This window comes from Enoplosus armatus, chromosome 20, assembly GCF_043641665.1.
Source record: "Enoplosus armatus isolate fEnoArm2 chromosome 20, fEnoArm2.hap1, whole genome shotgun sequence".
NCBI classification, from domain to species: Eukaryota; Metazoa; Chordata; class Actinopteri; order Centrarchiformes; family Enoplosidae; genus Enoplosus; species Enoplosus armatus.
Window position 1 is genome coordinate 5,435,145 of NC_092199.1, and position 23,198 is coordinate 5,458,342.

General features: G+C 42.4%; 3 protein-coding genes across 4 annotated transcripts; 2 read left to right on the forward strand and 1 right to left on the reverse strand.

Moving 5' to 3' along the window:
• The first annotated feature begins 330 nt into the window (after positions 1-330).
• On the forward strand, positions 331-10,345 carry LOC139302916 (guanine nucleotide-binding protein subunit alpha-13-like). Of its 2 annotated transcripts, XM_070926567.1 has the most exons (5): positions 331-628; positions 1,533-1,759; positions 5,172-5,222; positions 6,234-6,434; positions 7,941-10,345. In XM_070926567.1, exons 1-5 carry the CDS (start codon positions 346-348, stop codon positions 8,310-8,312), a joined length of 1,134 nt encoding a protein of 377 aa, XP_070782668.1. In that variant the 5' UTR covers positions 331-345; the 3' UTR covers positions 8,313-10,345. The 2 variants fall into 2 exon arrangements, with proteins under 2 accessions (XP_070782668.1, XP_070782667.1); XM_070926566.1 differs by lacking the exon at positions 5,172-5,222 and having other exon boundaries at positions 340-628.
• A 1,076-nt stretch (positions 10,346-11,421) lies between these two features.
• Positions 11,422-14,849, forward strand: LOC139303598 (mitochondrial nucleoid-associated protein 1). Its single transcript, XM_070927446.1, has 5 exons — positions 11,422-11,431; positions 12,005-13,417; positions 13,741-13,851; positions 14,476-14,592; positions 14,685-14,849. Exons 1-5 carry the CDS (start codon positions 11,422-11,424, stop codon positions 14,711-14,713), a joined length of 1,680 nt encoding a protein of 559 aa, XP_070783547.1. The 3' UTR covers positions 14,714-14,849.
• Positions 14,850-18,181: 3,332 nt separating this feature from the next.
• bicral (BICRA like chromatin remodeling complex associated protein) lies at positions 18,182-22,394 on the reverse strand. Its single transcript, XM_070927171.1, has 12 exons — positions 22,354-22,394; positions 21,984-22,032; positions 21,824-21,889; positions 20,160-21,437; positions 19,993-20,050; positions 19,859-19,899; positions 19,682-19,731; positions 19,407-19,552; positions 19,150-19,244; positions 18,953-19,055; positions 18,535-18,855; positions 18,182-18,492 (listed from the first exon to the last, which is right to left on the reverse strand). The coding sequence occupies exons 1-12, from the start codon at positions 22,392-22,394 to the stop codon at positions 18,350-18,352; spliced, it is 2,391 nt and encodes a 796-aa protein (XP_070783272.1). The 3' UTR covers positions 18,182-18,349.
• Positions 22,395-23,198: the final 804 nt, after the last annotated feature.

Genomic DNA, 23,198 nt, shown 5'->3' on the forward strand with positions numbered 1-23,198 from the left:
GGTACTGTGTTTAAATTTAGTTACACGTGTTCATGAAACCCGGCGTTTTAGTTGTGTAATTGCGTCGTTAAGACCGTTAAGACTGATAATGACCTATATTCATACTTCAACTGACAACTTTCTGTATGACCTTCATTTAGTTATATTTGTCTGTGTCAAGACATACGTAGCCAAGGATAAAAAGTTATGTTTGTGTGAGTCAACAAGGCATAAATAGCTAAAGTCACTTAAGATTGATGGTAAACAGCCAGAAGCACTACTTCCTGAGTTTAGGGAAGGGGCTTGGTCCCGTGCCTGCGCCCCGCGAACGCGCATCAAATTAGCATCGATGAAGTTTGTGCGAACATGGCGGATTTCCTGCCGACAAGGTCCGTGTTAAAAGATTGTCTACCCGTCTGCCTGCTGAACACCGGCGAGGTGGAACAGCTCCGAAAGTCCAAAGAGATCGACAGATGTCTCTCCCGGGAGAAAACGTACGCGAAACGGTTGGTGAAGATCCTGCTGCTCGGCGCTGGCGAGAGCGGCAAGTCGACTTTCCTCAAACAAATGCGGATCATCCACGGTCAGGACTTCGACCAGCAAGCCCGAGAGGACTTCAGAGCCACAATTTACAGCAATGTTATCAAAGGTAACCTCGCTGCTGACGGCAGGTACATTAGGAGGGAAAATGAGCCGTTTGGCTGCGACAGAAAGTCGTTTAAAATGGATGGGAAAGTTTCCACATCTGTTTAGCAGCGCTGTGTGAGAGGACACACATAAACAGTCTGCATCTGCTGTCGGCACACCCATATGACCCGTGTTTCTACTGAAATCTCCTTTATTAACAGTTCATAGCCGTATAGCTATGACATATTTAAAGTTTTATATTTGTGTCGTAGCCATACACAACACAGCAGTTTCAAATAGCTATAGGCAAGTTTTGTTGCTCAACAGCTAACCTAGGGATGTAGCTAATGGAGGGTAAACCCACCCATGCACTATGTTGTAAAGTGTTCCTGTTTGTCCACTCTTAGTATGTACAGGGAGTACACTAGCCAAACAACAGGGACTTACAATATACTTTGGTGTAAACAAAACGACCTAAAAAGTTAAGCTAATACTTCTCTGACGGTCACTTAAATAAAATAAAATGTTAAATGAAATATTATAAGCTTCACAAATGTATGTATTTGCAAGGTCAGGTGTTGCTGTAATGTGTCCACCCCCTGTACACGTTTATGAGGTCAATTATTATCACAGAAGCAAATTCATGTAAATTATAAGAAAAGTGACACTTTTTAGTCATTCCTCTTATAGAAATATTGGTGATATAGGATTATGTTTATCTTGTGACTGTGATACCATTTAAATATTTTGTTTTGACATCCTGCTCCATCACTGTGGTCAGATAAAACAGGATTGTAGGACACCGGTGTGGTGTTATTTTTGGTTGGTTGCTCTTCTAGTCTCTCTTCCACTTTGGGTTTCATGCTAGATTTTTAAGATACTGCCATTGGGCCTCTCTTACTCTGATCTTTTCACTTCCTCTCCAGGTGTACGTGTGTTGGTGGACGCCCGGGAGAAGCTGCACATCCCATGGGGTGACCCGGAAAACAAGCAGCATGGGGACAGCCTGATGGCGTTCGACACCCGGTCAGCTAAGATGGCCAGAGGGCAGCTGGAAACGTCCGTCTTCCTGCAGTACATGCCCGCCATCAACGCTCTGTGGGAGGACTCGGGCATACAGCACGCATATGACCGCCGCAGGGAGTTTCAGCTGGTAGGTGGATGTACACGCACACAGCTTTACTGAAAGATAATAGTGGCCCAGTTTTTGTACCAGCTCACAACTGATGAGAAGATGTGGCTCTGGTACACAACTCTCCATCAAATCACCAAATCCAGTTTTCTAGTGTTTTTCGAGTTGAGTTAGAGAGTTGAAAGACGGGGAAACGGCAGTGAAAATGGAAAGTGAAACTGGTTTTCTTCTTAATTCATCCTCCCTTTCCTCTCTCCCTGTAGCTCTTGCTCTGGCTCTCTCTCTCTCTCTCTCTCTCTCTCTTTCTGTTGAGCGGTCAGACATGTGATTGAGTCAGCTTCCTGTTTACACCTCTCCCTGCTCCTTATGTCTTGGCTGTCAGCATGCACGTTTTAACACACTGCCATTTACCCCAGTATAAGGGCCTTGGTCGACGGTACGCTCGCTTGTCCTTACTGGGACTTTTACTTTCACAACCTGCTGCCATTTTAGAAATTACTAATTGTGCTGCCTTTTATTTGTGTAATTTCATGTGAGCTGTCAGGTCATCTGGTGAACCTTACATATTGTCCAGCAGTTGACGAGCCCCCACTGAGGAGAGAGTAGGGCACACACTTCTCCAAGGTGCTTTCAGTAATGAGACAAAAGCAGAAAATTGTTTCTGTGAGTTGCATAAAGCTGAACTGTTCTCAATGGCGTTTTGTTACCCTGTCGCACTCACTCGGCTTGTTGGTGTGAGCTGGTTGTGCAGACAGAAAGGGGAATAAGAGTGATCAGAGCTGGAATGTTGATCTGTAGTTAAACAGCTTTATGCTTACAAACAGAGCTCTGGCTCTCCCACTCAGCGTTATTGGTGCTCAAACACTCGCACCTCAAGTACAAGGACAAACATACATTCAGTGTGCATGTAGGGCTGCAGGAAACTATCATTTTCTTATATCTTGGATGTATAAAAGATCATACAATCTCTCACAATTTCTCGTTTTGTTGGACCAACAATATAAAACCAAAAAATATTACTATCATAAAAAAAAGCAACAAATCTTAACATTTTAAGAATTTTAGAAGCTGAATTTTTTGCTTCCATAATAACAATTAGTTGCTAATCAAAATAGTTTCTATCATCAGGGATGTCACTGATAATTTACATGAGTGCAGAAACTATTTGTCAATTAGTCGATCAACAGAAAGTTAATATAGATATAGTGATAATAAATGAATAATTTAGTAATTTAGCAAGCACAATTACCAAACATTTGTTGGTTCCAGCCTCTCAAATGTGAATTTGCTGCTTTTCTATGTGTTATGTTGTTATTAGTTGAAGACATCAACAATTATGTAACTTTTAATGACATTTAGATATTTATTGATCAAAAAATGTTGCAGCCTTTTATTCTTTCATTAACTCGTTTGCATATTTTAGTTTTTTGTGTATGTATAACACAGACGCAGAACTACACAGATTACTGTAGAGCTGTAGCGAGTCGTTAGTCAGTTAATTAGTTAATAAGTCAACAGAAAAAGCAAAAATTCCAACTATTTTATGCTTCCAGCTACTCAAATGTGAGGATTTGCTGCTTTTCTGTCTCATAGATAATAGTAAGCTGCCTTCCAACTATCGTCTGACTTCTTAGAGACCAAACCATTGAACAATTAACCAAAAAAAAGAATCAGCAGATTCATCAATAATGAAATTTGTTGCATCCCTTCGTAGTGTATAAAACCTTGATATTAAATGTAAAACCTGCGGGCGGCATCACTCGAAAACACGAGCTCTCCCTTTCAGACAGAAACGCAGCAGCTGAAGAGTTGTTGCTGTGGGAGCTGTTTAAAATTTCCCAGCTCTTGTTAGCTAATTTGTTTTCTGCCAGCAGATTCAGCCCCTTGTGTTTTGACCATGCCCTTTACGTATTTGCATCACAAATCACACGTGCCTGCAGGCTTGCTTGTAATTATCATTAAAAGCACATGTACAGACTGAAACGCTTTGTGTTGTAGTGAGTTCACAGACTAGTTTTTTTGTAAAATCAGCCATAAACATTTTCTCTTTCTTCTCACCTGAGATTGTTTTTTTGATCAATATAACAACACATACAGATTTTCTTGTGTCATGTGGCTACAATTCAAATGTCATACTGACATTATGCAATGTTATGTTTCAGTTTTGCTTTACAGCACGCTCATATAAACTGCAGGCTCTGTCATGCTTTATAATGAACAGAAAGAGCTCAGATTCCTCTTCTGGTTTCTCTTCTCCTTTTGTAATCTGACTGATTATTTGACGATTTCAAAATCACCAGTCCCCTCAGATTTGAGCTCCTTTACTCGAGCGAAGCCAGAATTAAAATCAGCTTCACAGAAAGGTAGCTCTTCTCTCTCTGGCTTTAGTGTAGTGACACGCCATTCTACCCCTCCTTTGTGTAATCTTAGCCTTGCACACACTTCCCACGTGCACAAACGCACACACACACACACACACACACACACACAGGTTTTTCAGGTCAGGTTAGTTTTTTTAAAAAGATCAAAAGGCTACAAACAGAAGCTTACAGTGGGGGGAAATAGATGGTACGTGACGCTAACACTCAGAAATACAAACCCAAACAATCACTACTACTGATAACATTTTAATTTTATAGCGAGGGCGGTTGGTTTACGGTGCCATGAATGCAAAATACATGCAAAACGATCCCCTGAAAAAAGGTGTGGTGCTTGACAGTAGAAACGCTGTGGGTCACAGGAAAATCTCTTTTTGCTTTATGCAGTCAGGTTTTGGTTTATGCCGAGATACAGGACACACACACACACACACACACACACACACACACACACACACACACACACAGACACACACACAGATAAAGGAATGCATCTGAGTCTTGGCAGCCTCATGTTTGGGCTTGCACTAATTGCGCATGAACAGCGTCAGAACAGTCTAGAAAAAAAAACACTCCTACAGACACACACACACAGACCTAGCCACACTTCTGTATACATCAAAGACACTCTTACTAACACGTGTCTACTGCAATACTAAATACTTTGCATCCTGCTTCGACTACTCAGAACAGACTCGGCTCTCGGGTGGACACACAGCACACAGTATTGGAAGAGAAAACAAACAGATTACCTGCGTGCGTGTGTGTGTGTGTGTGTGTGTGTGTGTGTGTGTGTGTGTGTGTGTGTGTGTGTGTGTGTGTGTGTGTGTGTGTGTGTGTGTGTGTGTGTGTGTGTGTGTGTGTGTGTGTGTGTGTGTGTGTGTGCTAAAGAGAGATATTGTGGTGGCTCCATGCCTCAACAACAGCAACAAACTACTGAACACATTAATAGCAGTTAGTAAATGTGTATTGCATGCAAACTGTTTCTGATAAAAATAACTGAATTTGATAAATTGTGTAGAATTAACAGAAATTCCTCCTCTGTTCTGTCGCAGGGTGAGTCAGTGAAGTATTTCTTGGATAATCTGGATAAGCTTGGCGAGCCGGTAAGTTGTTTCTGCCTGCGCTGATTGTTATAATCAGGTGTTTACATGTTAGTTAATATTGCAACGTGTCTAGACAATTTAAGGTTAGCTGAACCATCTTTTTGACGCTTGACAAAGATGGTTCTTCACCAAAACTAAGGCGAAGAAGCTCCTGTTAGCTGACCACTTGAGAAAACATGAGAAAACTGGCGCCTCCTCAGTCGTGTTGTTACAAGTACACAGTAACTCAGTAGATATTATATCAGGGTAGCTGTAGATCTTAAGGAAAAGGAAAAGTCAGGAAACGTCTTAAAAAGCATTAAAAAGCACCAGTTGTTTTGTTTTTTCATGCTGTCATCATTTAAACAGGTATTAAATTGCATTCTATGTGGCATTAAAAGTGTCTTAAAAGTCTTAAATTTAACTTGGTGAACCCTGTTAGCAGAATGAATTTTACAAGAGCAGATATTTTCTTTGATTTCAAATATCCACCTTCTTTTGAAGAATCTTTGTACATTTGCTGACACCTTTATTAAGCCCATCACCTTTTTTTTGTTTTGTGCAGGATAAACAAAACTCTGCATTTAAAAAAGTGTTTCCTTGTAATCTTATACTTTTGCTGTGATTTCCTCAAAGCTCATAAATGTGTCGTCTATTAATAGATAATGAACTTTTTCAAGCCCAAATGTTCCTGGTTTGAATTAAATATTGCCCCAAATTGAACTGAAACAGTGACCTATATTCACGTATTTCTTTACCCAATATCCACCTCATATTATAAATAAAGTTTACACTGAAGTAATGTTTTGATAAAGACAGATCTCCTGATTAAAAGCCTACTAATTCCATACAAAACAGACTCTTTATCCAGCTGTAATATATTTTTGTTGGTTCATTGTTTCTTGTCTTCTTCGTCTACAAACTCAGTTTCTGTCTTCAGCTTGTAATTGTTGACAAATTGTACTTTGTGGCATGTTGGTCTTCTGTTCGTGCAGATATTCATTCATTGTGTCTTTCCCGTCTCTCCTCCAGAATTATCTTCCCACTCAGCAGGACATCCTGCTGGCCCGTAAACCCACAAAGGGCATCCACGAGTATGACTTCGAGATCAAGAACGTTCCCTTCAAGATGGTGGACGTGGGAGGGCAGCGGTCGGAGCGGAGGCGCTGGTTCGAGTGTTTTGACTCGGTCACCTCCATCCTCTTCCTCGTCTCCTCCTCTGAATACGACCAGGTGAAAACGCTGGCCGCGGCATCTCATTTCCTCTCACACACAAGCGAACACACACACACACACACACACACACACACACACACACACCTCTAATAGCCCTGATAAGTGGCACATTAATCAGTTTGTTCTAGCAGATAATGTTTGGTGACTTTTTGATAAGCGGTCATTGCTGTGTCTATAGACGCACTCTTAGTCTGTAGAGTTGTTGGGATTTACCTCACACCGTGTGCAGGTCTCGTCTCTCATTTTGTGCAGGTTGTGCTCTATGGCACCATTAAAACATTTTTTTTATTAAAAGAGAGATACCATTGCAGAAATCTTACACATTTAGCTGGAAATAGCTCATTGGCCATCTGATTCATTATATTACAAATTCACAGTTTGATGCATTCCTCAGTTTTGGGGTCATGGCTCAGTACGTTAGGGGGGGGACACAAGACATGCTCACAAGATAACATTTTTGTCATTTAATTAGAATAATTTATACATTAAAGATGTGCCTCTTTTTATACAAGGATTGATGATACAATATTTGAGTTTTAAAACTTTAAATTACAATTTTTTTTTTCTCAAATTTGGTTTATTACGTACAAGATAATGTAGATATAACCAAGATATGTGCTGAGCCGCACATTTTCCAGTTTTTAAATAAGCCTGTCAGTGCTCTGGTTGACACTGTTCCTAAATTACCTCAAACATATCTTTGGCTTTCCTGTACTGCAATGTCGACCAATACGGATATATCTGTGATAATATCGACCTGGCCGATTTATCAATTGGGCTTTAGAAGTAACAATACAGCACTTTGAGCAGTCCCATATTCTCTACAGTAGAGTCTGGTTACATGTCTGCGGCAATAAACACTCCTACGGCATTGATTTCTATTGCTTTGGCTTTGGATTCTGTCTGAATCTGCAGTCGGCTGCTGGAAGGCTGTGTGGAGAGTCAGTTTGCCTTGTTCATCACAAATGGTTCAGCATGTTAGATTGTTTCCAGAGACATACTCTACTTCAGTTAAACAATGTTGGCACATAGTTTTCTTCCAATCCACCAGTCTTTGTCCCCCGTTGCTTAAAGTTAACTGGGAAACCATACCGACAACAGTCGCTGCACAGGCTGTCCATAAAAAGGCTAACCCGACTAGCATGGTTCAGCTAACAGACAACAATTGACCCACTGACAAATATTTCTGGTTGGAACTCAAACTTTAGGATTTATGTTGTGGACATGCTAAGACATCGATCAAATTAGACTTGGTTCACAGGGAGTGCAGAGTCAAAGTTTCATACCTGACTGAATATCCTGTAACAAACTGAATACACAAACCGCGCTACTATTTTATAGAAAGGCCAACAAAGTCAGACAGGATGTACATGCAGTATTAAAAGGCTTTTGAACTATAGGAGGCACTATTTGCTACGGCTTAACTGCTGTAATCACATCTAGTACAATAGCAACAGTACTAGTAATAGTAATTATATGTAATTCCTCCGTTGTCTTTAACAGGTGCTGATGGAGGACAGACTGACCAACCGCCTGCGTGAATCGCTCAACATCTTCGAGACCATCGTCAACAACCGCGTCTTCGTCAACGTTTCGATCATCCTCTTCCTCAACAAGACGGACCTGCTGGAGGAGAAGGTGAAGAGCGTTCCGCTCAAGGACTACTTCCCTGAATACACCGGGCCGGAGCACAGCCTGCCGGACATCCAGGCGTTCATGGTGGAGTGCTTCCGGGCCAAGAGACGCGATGCCACCCAGAAGCCCCTGTACCACCACTTCACCACGGCCATCAACACCGAGAACATCAGGCTGGTGTTCCGGGACGTCAAGGACACCATCCTCCATGACAACCTCAAACAGCTCATGCTCCAATGACCTCTGTCAACCTGTGAAAATAGAGGACCTGAATGGGGACAAACCACCCCCTCACTCCTGACGAGGACTTGGTAGAGACCAGCCTCAGAAGAATCCGATAGACGTCAGCATTCTTCAGCCGTTTTTATATTAGTTTTTACTCTCCTCTTCGAAGAGTTGGCCTTCTTGTTAGTCCAGGGTTTGGTAGGGGAATGTCAGTAAGACAGACAGTCTGTGGTTATAAAGAAAGACGACCAGGTGATTTGGATGTTGGATGTAACATCTGATCTTTGCTGCTTTGTCTTGAGACTCACTCCTCTGGCCTGAGCGCTGCCGTACAGCACAAGACTCACTGGGGCTTTTCGACTCACAAGGTGCCGTGCTGACGCTGATGCCAGTGCCTGGCTGTGGAAACCAGCAAAACTTTTTACAAACCGGTTCATATGGTCTCTTAACCAGATATACAGCTTGCCAAGCAACACATACAGGAATTGTGAAATGAATAAGTTTAACATGTAAGCAAATGACAGAGTTAGATGGTCAAAATGCACCGAGATCAGCTGTGCAAGAGTTGATTTGCCAGTTTGTGTCCAAGCACTGAATTCCTCTAGTCCAAAATCACTCCATTATTTCTGTTGCACTCTCCAGTGCTGCTTTGTGAACGTTGTTTCGAAGCCCCTGTAGTTTAACGGAGGGTTTGTCAACTTGCTAATGATCTGGAGACTGCACAAGTCCTTTTATCTCATATTGCAGCACCGTTCCTCCCTCTTCCCGTCCAAGTCATCACTTTTTCACGGTTCAAGATCAGCAGGTTGAAAGTGCCGGCGCTGGGACAAGGACCAATTCATTGATGGTGTAAGCGCTCAGAACGGTAAAATATTTGACCTTGTCTGTGGAAAAATGCTAGAAAAGGGCACAACAGTGAGACTGAACCTACAATGCCTTTCCATGTAATGTCTTAAGGAGACCTAATCACTGTTTAAATCCTGCATTTGTGCCTGTGTCTCCGTAGAATTAAAGTAAATCTTAGGTGTCTTAAACAGATGATTAAGATGCAAGTTTCCATGCAAGTTGTCCTATACTTTTGGCGGTTAAGAGAGCAAAATCTTCATTGGCACATTAGACAGGTGTGCCAGCAAGTGAACATGCAGTCCACTGTTTTCTCAGGGTTGAATCAAAACCGGCGTTAATGCCTATGTCACTGTTGGTGAACTAACTGAATAATCTAATCTTTATCTGGGTGGCAGAGCGGTGAGACTCAGCCAGGCTTCAGTACAGTTAGCTGGGTGGTGTGGTACTGTATCCTTCTGGCTTTGACCCCTGAACTTTGACCCAGAATCCCCCTCTCTCTTTGTTTTCATCTCTGATTAGATGTCTTGTAAAGGGACTGACCTCCCCCCCGTTTGCCTGAATGATGAATGTCTGTTAATAGATGTACAGAGATTTGCTCTAGATTGTCTGAATATACTGTAACCGACATTGTTCTGGTAAGATGTAACCTGTCATGTGAGGATATCTGTGTTGGCACTGAGCTGTGACTCCAGGCGTCGCAATTGTGTGCTATTTAGGAGTTCCCTTTTAAAATACATTTTGAATTTGTAGGAAAAAATGTAGACAAAGAAAAGCTACTGGAGTTGAATACTTTGTCAGCGACTGTATTCTGTAAAGAGCAAATCTTTGTTAGAGGACAACTTCCAGGCACTGTTAAAATCTGTGTTTCTCTGCCAAATCACCCCATGCTTTCTTGGGACTGTTCACACCGACAGTCTAGTTTTTCTCCAAAAATAAAGCTCCTGTGAGCATCAGTTTGCTTCCAGTCCTGGCTTGTACATACTGTAATCTGTTGCCATGTAAATAATATTCAGGTTTATCTCCGTATATGTAAATGGTTGTAGAAATGGCGTATTTTTTCCCAATTCTGAATGTGTTTCAAATCACTGCTTTTTTCCAATGAAGATGACTTTTTGATGTAGATGTATTTTTGTGTAATTTTTTCCATCACCTTTTTGAAATTCATTCTTGTGCCAAGTCTGATGCCACTCTAACCCTATCAATAAAATACACTTTTCTAATGAAAGTAGGCCCTTCTCTCTTTATTATACACATTATTAAGTATATATTTCACTTGAAATACATTTTACTACATATGTTACAACCAAAATATGTATTTCTACATTAAAAGTACACTTAAACTAAACATTCTTCAGCTGATAGTTAAATATTCAGGGTCCAAAATATGTTTTAAATGAATGTTATGAAAATTATAAATGCATATGAGGTATGTTTTGAACCATATCATCTCTGAAATCTGTGTATCTGTTTCCTCCAATTTTCTTTGTATTTTGATGTACATTTTAGTGTCATCTTAGAGAGAATTCTTATCAAATTAAAAGTCAGACATGGCTCATGGCATACTTAACAGAAATATTACTTGATTCATAAAACATTATAACATTATGACAACTGAGCAACTCCATCCGCGGAAGATGTAGCTGAAAAGTTTGAGAAACCGCAAGTAAGTGGAAACGAAAGGGCCAATATTCTGCTCTCATCACAGCTAGAAACAGTTTCACCTGTAATATCGTAAATACTGCTGTGGACAAATCAAACCTCCCTCTGACAGAAATATGAGTAACAGAAATAAGTTCGTGTGAATTTTGACTACGTCCAAAATATTTAGCGGTATGTTCGGGGATTTACGCGAAGGCGGAAGTAGGCAGGCGTGAATCATCTCATGTTACGACGTAGAACAGGAAGTCGACGAGCCACATCATCACTACATGATCATACACGTTTTGATTAACTGTGCCAGACAGCCAAGCTTTAACCCATCTGTTAGGGATCCAGTTTAAAATCTGCCCATAAATTATACAACAATAATTTAAAGCAAACAATTTGTAGTAATTTACACTCAGGCTCCTAACGCGCTACCCAAAGGGTCTTTCCTCGCACAGTAACTGTCACGAACCTGAATGTGGAAACGTGTCTAAACTAAAAGTATTTCCAAGTGACACCACTGTGTATTTATGTGATCATTGATGTCACTTTACGTTACTGTAGCCGCAACTTCCTTGTTCAAACGTATGGAGCATGCTTCACCCTGATTGGCTGCTTTACAGACGCGTGCAAAATGAGCTCTGGTAAGTGTCACAAAATTGTTTGTCATTCACAAACTCGAACACGTCACCTCACCTAATCACAGACTACGTTTTATGTGTTTGTGTTATTATGTGAGTCTTACTTACTGCACTGCTGAATGATGAAATGCAGTAGAAAAGGCTACTGCAAGTTCTTCTAGAAGTACTTTTCCTTCAATGACAAGGTCAAACCATAAAGCAAAGACAATGGGCATCATGCAATAAATAATACATACTGTACACTTCCTTTTGATCAGATATTGGTGGATATTTAGTAGTATTCATAGTATCACACATATTTAGAGCTGAAAATGGTAGTCGATCAACAGAAATTAATCAGCAACTATTGATTGATTTATCGTTTCAGTCATTTTTCAAGCAAATATGCCCCAAGTTTTCTGCTTCCAGCTTCCCAAATGTGCAGTTTCCACACCTTTCTTTGCCATATGTATGATAGTAAAAAGAATATCTTTGAGTTTCAGATAATACAGGTAATTTGAGGCTTTTTTTCACTGTTTTCTAACGTTTTATGGGAAAAAAACAATTGATTAATCAATCACTGTTTTTCCGACACAGAGGTGTGCCCATTCTGTGGGAAAACTTACAAAAGGTTGAAGAGTCACCTGCCGCATTGTAAGGCAGCAGCGAGCTCCAAAACACCTCCAACCAAACACGATGTTACGGTGAGTCAGACAACATCATCTTCTCAGCTGGCCGCAGCCTCGTCCGAGCCAACAGCAAGGGGGGAAAAGTCCACTCAGACGCTGTCAATGACTGCAAGTCCACAACCAAAGAAGAGTAAAAAGGTGTCACCAGTACCACCACAGTCATCATCACCAGCAACATCTTCGCCACAGTCATTGTCCCTGAGTTCTGCATCACTTCCACCATCAACTAAGAAGAAGAAACTGAAGCTGTCTGAGCAAATCAAGACAGCCAACATGCCCTCCCCTAACACAGAGTCCCTCATCTCTCCCACCATCTCCAAGCCCAAAAAGAAGACTCTCCGTGCTTTGATAGAAGCTGCAAAGTCCAAACAGGTTTCTAAGGGATCACTTGAGGAAACCAGATCTGCCTCAGGGGACCTGCCTTCAGGCTCAACACCATTTGTGGCAGATCTTCTAAGCTCCAGAACCACAGCGCAGACAGAGACCAAAATTTATCCCGACAAAGACTTAGTAAAAGACAACGCCCAACCTGCCTTTCTGTCCGTGGACACGAAACCCAAAGGTGCCTCTAAAGTGAAGGCGTCAAAGATGAAGAAAGCCGCACAATCCCTCTCCACAACCAAAGACACCCCTAGCTCTCTGGACTCTAAAGTAAATGAAAGTAGTGCAAGACCCCGTGTAAGAGACGACTTCTGTGTGGACCACAAGGGGGAAATTGAGGATTTATCTATGAATAAGGTGCTCTTGAAATCAGGAAGTGGTCACCTGGCCAGGATTACCCTCCAGGATGTTAAAGCCACGTTAGGCCGAGCTAACGCCCCCCGTCAGTCCAGCAGGAAAAGCATCTTTAGCCAGATTGAAACTACTGATGATCTAAGCAAACTCAGACTTCCTCTCCCAACAGGGAATCAAGATGTTGATAGCTGCTTGGTAACGACTAAAACTCTGTCAGACCAGCTGCCCAGCACCAGTTCACAACATAAGGAGCTACAATCAGTTAAGAGAAAAAGTTCAAAGTCTAAAGAAGCATGTTTAATCCCCCACGAAGGTCCACCTCAGCCTGAACTAACCTCCCCTGCAGCTCCACTCCTCTCTGGTCATCTGTCATCCCAGGTGAGCCAGGCCACGTCCACACAATATCCAGCAGGACTCCACACAATATCACCGTCACTCACCCAGTTTTCCAGCCCAAATCTTTTCCCTCTCGCACCACAAACTCTGCCGGCGAGGGTGGAGACATTGAGAGCTGCTGATGGGTTGACGATGGAGAAGTCAAAGCTTGAGATCAGGAAACAAAACACTGCTGATAACGGAACCAAAGGTCAGTATTTGACAGTAAAAACTGAAATGTGTTTGAAGCACCAAAAACTAATCAGATTCAAAGTCTTGTTTACTTATTCTTTGATTTAAGTTTGTGATGTAAATGAGTACTTTATTTAGAGTTTTTAGACAACATTTAAGAACTTCTTTAGTTAAATATTTTAAAGGGTTTCGTAGAAAAACATGTTTGTATTCCTCAAAGTGAAGTACTGAAAAAGCATTGCTTTGGTGTTGGTAGTTAAACGTAGGACTAGTGTAGAAATTCAGTACCCAGCCCTTGTGAAAAGTCAGTGCATAGATCTTTATGGATGTCTTGAACTGTAGGTGCTCTGACGCAGCGGAGTCTTGGACAGGTGAGACTGAGGGAGTTGCCTGAGTGGCTGTCCTGTAAAACCCCCAGTCATCCCAGAGATGTAGTGGAAATGGTGCAAAGAGGTGACTATCACACCAGCAGGCCTACTGTTTGTGTTTTTCTGTGTGATGAAATGCTTTTAAAGCAATCATCAAACATTTTGGGTAATGAGAGTCAGATGAGAAGGTTGATACCACTCTTGCAGCCGATTAGCTTAGCTCAGCACAAAGACTGGAAATGGGGGGGGGGACAACAACAAGTCTGAAGGTAACAAAATCCAACTGCCAGCATCTCTAAAGAGCACACATATACTCGTTTTATCATGTTTGTTTAATCCGTACAGTAAACAAAAGTATAAAAATTGCAATTTGTGATCTTCAAACTCCAGCTAAACCTCAAGGAAGTCACTGCTCCCAGCCAAGAAATAGTTTGGCACATAACTCCCTGTAAAACCAAGTGTCAGAGCTAGGCTAGCTGTTTCACCCCATTTCCAGTATGTGTGCTGTGCTAAGCTAACCAGCTGCTGGCTGTAGCTTCGTATTTAACGGACAGACATGAGAGTTGTATTGATCTCTTCCATCTAGCTCTCAGCCAGAAAGCAAATATTCCTATTTCTAAATGTTAAACTATTCCTTTATGTCTTGAGTAACGTTGCATATGAAGTTTCACATTTATGTTTTTCCTCTCTTCTTCTGTGCTTCCATCAGGCTGGCAGTGGTATCACAAGAGGTATATTGATGTGAAGAAAGGTGGTGTGGGTGGACTGGGCATGTTGTTAGCAGGATACTGTGTGCTCAGCTACATCTGGAGTTACCCTCACATAAGTAAGTGTGTGGATTAGTCTCAGTGTTGTTTTATGTAATGGGCTACATAGATTTGGAGATAACTGGGCATGTCGATGGCTGTTTTCTTCTAGAGCGTGATCGCTGGAGGAAGTACCACTAAGGCCAAGGGAAGATGTTTGGACAAGCGTGACTCCGTTTGAGGAAACGGCAGCTTTGGCAGAGGGAGGGTTCAGGACTTTTTTCAGGACACCTTTGAAGCTCAAATTAACACCTTATATCTTTACAGGCTAGCTATTTCCCCCGTTTCCAGTCTTTGTGCTAAGCTAACTGGCTGCTGGATGTAGCCTCATATTTAATGGACACTAAAGAGTATGGTGTGGGTCATCTCATTTAACTCTTCCCCACAAAGTGCATAAGTGCATTGCTCAAAATGTCAAACTTTTGCTTTAACAACTGGAAGACTCTGATTCTGACTCCAGTTTCAAAGGATTGGCACCATGGCATCCTGTATAAATTACTGTGGCTTGTAAAAAGTATTTATTTACTTATCTGTTTATCTTATTGAATTTGCTTTGTATCTGTATTTAGTTTGGGAATTCAAAATGTTGACCAGAGAACTACTAAAAATGACTTTTTATTAAGGTTTTTTGGTCATCAGAGGCCATGTGTTGGAGTCCCACTGTGTCCCAGGGGCTCCACTAGGTGTCATTGTTGTGTTGTGTTATCAAAACCAGAAGGGGCTGGGCAGTCAAATGTTTGCTATGCAGAGTTTTCTTAGCTCCTTTGTGCAGAGGCATTGGTGCTGGGGTCCATGAGAGGATTAAGGGAACCGAATGATTTTTAACTTGATAAAGTAACTTTCTCTGGCAGCCCAGATGTAGAGAAACATGAAATTCAAAATGTCCTGACATGAGTATTCATGAAAAGATCATATCTGTGTAGCAGAGGATTACAAATCTGTTTTTCTTTTCAAATGCTTCCCCTGTCACATGTTGTTATTGTGCACGCTTAGTCCATCAGTGCCAGTATGTGAACACTCACAGAATAGTAATGGAGGGAAGGAGGTTCTCAGCTGCACTGGACCAGTTTCTTATTGTATTCAAAATGAATTTATTGTTGACTCTCTTTGCTGCTGTAGTGAACACACATTAGCTACAAATGAAGAAATGACAGTATTTTTGTAACGATTTTTCCTGACGCCTCTTCTTAGCCAACACAATAAAAAATAATTTCCATTTTCTCGTTTTTTTTTTTTTTACATTCTTCTTTTTTTCTCCATACAAAAATTATAAATATTTTGTGTTTCACTTTTCATTTTTATACAAAACAACAAACTATACAAATCAAGTCAGACAAAACAACAGTGAAAATGGAGGCAGAAAAACACATCTCTGCACTGAAAACAGGGGAGAAAAAGCACAGTATGTTCCCACCAGGCCCTCAGACACTGATATGCATCAAGATAACACAATGTTTCACCAACACTGGACACGTCCCTACTTTGTGCAAGTCTAAAACTAACTTTCTTGTGGATATAAGTGCTATAGAGGCACAAAGTCTTGCAACAACCACCTGAAGGAGCAAATAACAAATCTCGCTCGACTCTTACATGTCAATAGAGAGTTGCTTTCAAAGCAGAGAGCCCAGTTTTGTCAGAGTGCACTGGTAGATAGAAGAGGTCTATAGGCAGAGATACAGGCGGGCTGCGATGGCCACTGGCACTCACACACAAGATCCATCACCCCATATAAAAGGCCTTCTGTCTGCTCCTGTCGCCTACTGGCAAGCATATTTCACAGACACGCTTATAGGAGAAAGGTGACTATCCAGAATCAACCCCAGCAGCACTTAACACATTTAACCTAAGCTTTGGTACTGTGTTGGCTTTGGCAGAAACCGCCCTTTCTTGTTTATACCACAGTGAAGATTTCTGTAGATTTATTTGCAAAAATGTAATTCAGTATTTAGGATGAATTCTTTATGGTGAAATATCACAGGAAGTTAAGTTTTGGTTCTAAAAACTAAAACAAAAACTCAACAAAACCAGGACACAGTGGGAACCCAAGACATTTAAAAGGCCCCAGCTTCAGAAGAAGCACTGCAGCTCTACACTACAGTCGCAGAGCTGTTGTCACCAGCACAAAGACATTAAGATCTGACGGTGATTCTGGACGAGACCACACTCTCTCCTATTTTGAATTTTGGTTGCGCTGCTGAGAGGGAGATGAGAGGATATGTGAGAAATGTTTGAAAAGAAACATTGGAAAGTGAGAAAAACATCCTGGGGGACTGAGCAAACACTTGGGAATAAAGTCAAGAGTATGGCAATCAAACAACCGAACTACATGAAAACATAGTCATAGACCAGTTTGTATGCAGATTAACACACACACTGACAGACATGTCAAGGTAGTAAAGCATAGATGGATATGATCAATATCTCATTAGACTGTATGCAGAAGGCAGACAAATATACGTACAATCAACGAACCCTCCGAGGTCATTTCAACTAATGACAATATTGTCATGTTCACAAAGCCGGGGAACACATCACTACAAATAAAAACAGTCATCTTTTTTAATGTCATTTCTAAAAAATAAAATAAAATGAGGAAATAAAAATCTAAATAAAAAATATATACACATTGTAACGTATCTTCCTCAATCTGAGGACTGAGCTCCCCTGACACAAACACACTGTGAAATGATAAAAGTTGTTGATACCGAGATTTGTCTTGTGTCCTGTGTCGGGGCTTGCATACCTTTAAGGTACAAAAGAAATATGCCAAAGAAAATGTGACTTAAGCACAAGAAAAAAAGCATTGCTGAGTACAGTAACACTACTATATGTCTCTATGTGACTAGTTTGACTGGTTTCTAGTGTGATTAAGAGGTTATCCTTGTTGCAGGCAGCTGAAAGCAGGCAAATAGATTTTGGTTCAGCTCCAAATGTTCACATTCTGTTTAGCCTAGCGTACACTGTATACGACGAGAGCCTCATATTCATATAGTTCCTGAAATAAGCAACAGTATGTTTAGTGCAATCTGTCTATGTGAATGTGTCTCTACTGAGCTTGCCTTAAAGGAAATCTACACCTCTGAACCATGAATCTACTTAACACATTGTACTAAAGCATGTGTGTGCGCACTGTGCATGTTTGTGATGCAGGAAGGAACTGAATGAAGGGTTATTTTTGACTAGAGCTTCTTCATGTAAACACTTCAAACTAAAAACCTACAAGTAGGCACAGAGTCATCATTTTGTCCCTCCTCCTCATCCCTGTTTTTCAGCATAGGTAGTGGGGGTAATCAACTGGCACAAAATATTAATGACGTATGTGTGTGTGTGTGTGTGTGTGTGTGTGCATGTGTGTGTGAAGAGAGGGACACTCTTATATTCGAGCTACTGAAGTCGTAGACCCTACCCTTTTAAAATAATAAAATAAACAAAACAAGAACATTTTCCATCTGTTTGTCCATTGCATTGCACACATTCCCGGATCTTTATAGGTCATTTTAAGTGCCTGTGTTCACCTGGCACCTTGACGGAGTCCCTGACTCCTACGTCATGCCTCAAAAACTCAAAAAATAAACCAAAAAGAAACTAAATACATGCTACATGGCCGGAGATGGTATCACAAAGATAACAGACCTGAAAGACGAGTTAACCTCTCTTCACACAGGGATGTGGGGAAGTACAACAAATATTACAACGGGAGAAACGTACACACACACACACACACACACACACAAAAGAAGTCGACACATACATTATCAGGGATGATGAGCATCAGTCTTAACATTCCAAGATGCTGTTGACTGCCGCCTCTAGAGCAGAGTCTGTGTCGGGGTGAGGGGGTGAGGTGAGCTGAGGGGGGTACTGGGGCGGGGTCGGGCGGGAGGACAGGTGGTGAGACACCTGGTAGTGTGTCTGTCCACCTGGCGTTGCTGCAAAAGGTGAGGGGTTAACTTGGTGATAACTGTTGGCAGCGGTGAGGCTGTTGGCAGCGGTGAGGCTGTTGGCAGCGGCGCTGCTGGGCCCGTAGTGTTGCTGGGATCTCTTCAGTTCCAGGACGCTCTTGTTTTCTAACTGTGGCGGGTGGGGTCTATCTGCAGCACCTGGTCCTACAGTCCCACCCCCTCCCGGGTCTCCATACCCGGACTGGGAGTCTGTCCTGTACGATGGCTCAGTAGAGCCTCTGTCTGACTGATTCCAACTACAGCTGGACAACGGCAGCGAGGGGAGGGGATCTTGGAAAAGCTTGGATTTCATCCCACAACAGAAGTCTTCCATAAAGCTGTCTATAACACAGACAGAGAGGAGAGGAAGAGTTAAATAAAACCTTTCTGTAGAAAATGATTTGCTCCAAATGGCTTTACTCGTCCTTTTTTATTTTACCTGGATCTACTAGTACCATGCGTTTGTCTTGTGTCAGGTTGCTGCGCTCCTCTTGGTTGAAGGTCCTGTCAATCATCACCATTTCTGATGACGGACTGGAACGCTGCAGGGAAGGGAGAGGCAACCTGTTAGCCCTGTGCATGTCATAACATGAGTCGCATGTATGTAGGCAACCATTTGCTCGTGTGTGTGCCTACCTCAGCTTCCACCATTAGTAGCCGTCTGTATTTGTTTACCATGGCATGGGTCCTCTTCAGCACCTGAGTTGCAACTACCTCAAATTCTTCATCCACTGTAAACAAAACCACGTGAAACTCTATTTTAATAAAGGTACTTTAATTCTGCAAACATAATTTTCCTTTAGCAAATACAGGCATACAGGCAACACTCCGTGGCTGCAGTTTCCTGCCTGTCCTGCAGATTTAGGTTAAAGTTAATAAATTCAAGGTCGTACCCTGTGAGAACTCATCCCGGCTGGGTGGAGCCCCCTGGAACACGTGGTAAGGGAGGAGTCTTTGCAGTGCATCTTCGATTGAAGCGAATCGACACTGATCTGGGGTCTGAACTCCAGCATGATCCTTCCTCAACTGTTGTAACATCCTATAGAGATGACAGGAAAAAGAGACAAGCTCCTTCAATGGCTGAATGACAAACTAATGACTAATGACAATCAATGACAAATTAAAAAAAGAAATCAAAATAATACAGAGTGAGTAAAAAAAAACTCACATTCCTCCTCTTGTAAGTGGAGGAAGGGCAGGTCTCTTCTGAGCATTGACCTATAAGAGAAAGCATACATACCAAAGTTGTCATAATACCTCAAATATCGTCCGTATTGGCATAATCCATCTTCTGTATACACCGACATGAGTGCAAAACCAATGTGGTGCAGAATGAGTGAAATACCTGAGAGTTAAGCGTTGAATCTTGACTCATGGTTGTCATGGCTAAGAGAGATCATACAAAGAAACCTCATTAGGTCAAAGTGCCGCAGACTACATTTCAATACATCACTGACAAAATTCATCAGCCTTGGTTACCATGGATGCTGCTGAGCTGCACCTGTCTGTCCTGTTTGAGGGCAGGTGATGACGAATTCTGAAATGAAAGTGATCAGTCAGATAACAGTTTTCAGAAAAGAGACACAAATGTGAGAGCAAAACCGGGTCACAATGGCTGAAATACCACCAGTAACTTGCGATTATACCTGTCTGTAGTCTTGTTCCTGTGTCACAGCGCCAGGTAAAGGGGACAGAGAAGTGCAATTCTGAGTCTGAGTCACTAGAAGGCGCTGAACAGGTCCAGCCAACACTTGGCCCTGACCGCCAATCCCCGCCGTCGCTGGGCCGACCAGAGTCAGCCGCCCAGGAGCGCACGATGTCTGCACAGGGGCGGAGCTCGCACAAGTAACTCCTGTCCATGTTTGAGTTACACCCCCTCCAACCTGACTCCCACCAACTACTCCCTGATTCAAAATTAGCTGGCCTCCTGGTGGTGCAGTGAAGTTTTGCCCCGCAACAATCTGCACCGCATTCTGACTGGTAATTAGAGCATTCGAGTTGGGGTCAGCAGGGCCGTTGTGGATGGTGCTGGCCGGAGTGAGCGCCAAAGAGGTGGGCAGCAAGAACTGTCCAGGTGGTATATTTGTCTGGGCCTGTGCTTGTTGCTGCTCCAGGGGCGGCTGCACTACTATGGAGCCATTGGCTGTGTACTGTCCCCCAGGAGTAGCAGTGTTAGCGTTAACTACATTAGCCATGGTGGTGGGAGTGGGCTGAAGACCAAGGCTGTAGACAGTCTGAGCCCCAGCTTGAAGGGGTTTAGGCTGGATAGGTCTGACAAGAGTCTGGGTCCCTCCCGGGCCTCTCTGGATGATAATGTTTTGAAGGGGGATGTTTTTGAAAGGTAAGCCTACTTGGCCTACCTGCCCTTGGGTAGGGGCGAACACCTGCCCCCCTGTTGTGGTCCCTGCTGCAGCTACAGGCGCCCCCTGCCTCAGCACAATCTGAGGAGATCTCTCCAGGCTGCTCAGAGTCATCACACCACCACTCGCCCCAAATGAACCCAACACCTGGATGTGCTGGGCAGAGCCATTGGGCAGCTGGGACACCCCTTGCAGGAACTGGCCTGTAGGGAACGCAGCTGTCGCCGTGGTTACCACACCCACTCCACCTCCATAACCCCCAGAGACCAGCTGGGAGGGGAAGGGAACAGGAGCCTGCACTAGAGTGGGAGCGGGCTGGGAGTCTAATAAGGCCTCCTGGGCCAACGTCTGCTCCGTGATGTCGGCCTCCATGAGAGACTTCTGTAGGATGTCGAAGGGCTGGTCCTCTCCCCCGAGATCCACCCCTCCAGGGGATGTCCCTGGCCCCAATTCATCCTCGATAAATGAAAGGCTGCTGGAGAGCTGGAGGCCTGCCCCTGCTGAATCCTCCCCGAATTCACCCATTGAAGAAGAGCCATCTTTGAGGCCAGTGTTGGAGCCAGCCTAAATGAAGCATTTAGAGAAAATGAGCAGAGAGCGGAAAACTGTTTGCATGTGTCCTGCATTTAAGACAGCTTTCCCTGTAGGTCTGTCTCATACATACGTGATGCATTTCATCACCTGTACAAAAGAGGAAACTATACATGTGGTTCATCATTTTTGTCTCTTCACAAAATAACATACAATAGTGTATTTCCCCTGATTAGGACCAACTGGGTTCACATATTCAGATACTTGTTCACTAGCAACTTTCCTTGGTGTTGAATAGATCATCCCCATACAAATCATGATCATAACAATATGACCCTAATCCATCATCAGTAACTAAATATCTAATCATAGACAAAAATCAGCTTTTGTTGGCTCAAGATAATCACAGGTAGGCTCACCGTGTCACTAGCAAAGAAGGATCCATCCGACCCATAAGCTGCATTTGTTACATCATCCTCCTCAATCTGCAGGAACAAAATAGAAATAACAAAGTGAAGTAACTATTCAGACAAACTAGGTAAGGAATGACTGTGAATACATTCTGAAACAGTCACTCACAGACTTGCTGTTGCTGCCATGGAGATAATCATTCAATGCATCCACATCTCTGAAAAGGGTACAGAAGAGATTTTTAGGTGCCTAGAACAAACCTAAAACAGGTTTCATACAACATAAATTTTTTGTGATAGTGATAGAAAATGCTTAACAATAAAGCTCTCGTGAAAGGGCCATTAGATTATCAACTTCCCTAATTCAACAAAACAGAAAAAATATTGTTTTCAAAGAGGAAGCCATATAATATTGCCTAACACTGTTTTAAAAAAATGTGTAGCCATACTGTGAACTGCCTAGTGACATAATGTCAGTGCATCCATTCATTAGTTAAGGTATGTCTACAACATAAATGCTAGTTTTATAAGGTTTTTACCCTAAAATATCCAGAAGATGGCGATCGTCCTCATCATCCATGACACCTGAAAGAGTATGGAGGGATATAGGGAAAGAATGAAGCAAGTGAGGAGATGGCAAAAGTCTGGTGTGAATTTAAGATGACATAATTCATGTTTAAAGTTGCATGGCCCACTGGCAAATGGCTTCATTAATCATGATAATAAACCTCAAATGATCACTTGTTCTTGTTTTTATTCTGAGGTAGGAGTGTATGGTGTAAAAGCTGTAAACACTTGTATTGTTATGTTAGTAGTAAGGATATCTCACTCACAGATTTCCAGCAGGAAGCATGGGTTCAGTCATTTAACACCCTTTGTTTCCTGGGCTGCAGGGTGAGAAACTGCATTTAGTAAATTTACAAAATTATATGTGTGAAACATCGGGTGCGGCAGTGTTGGAGAGTGAGGTAGGTGAGCTAGACAGTAAGCGATGGGTGTGTGAAATGGGGGGGTGGAGAGAAAGAGGAGGACAGCTATGTTATTCAGCACTGTGGGAGATATGTATATAAGTTGAGGATGTCCTTCATCCCCTCCTACAGATGTTTGTCTGACACACAAACTCCCACCCATTACCCTCCTCTGCTGTCCCACATTGGTTGTCTTTCGAGTCTGCACAGTGTGTAAATGGGCATTTGACTGTAAATAACTCCACCCTGCTCCATTTATACCTTGAATGGTTGTTTGAGTTTCTACATCGAAAGAGGTGTTGGCTTTATGTTGTGTTAGCCAGCACAAGTATGCAGCTATCTTGGCGCTACATATCAAAAGGGGAACAAAAACAGGCCCATGGGCACTCATTTGATATGACAGAGTAATGGAGTGT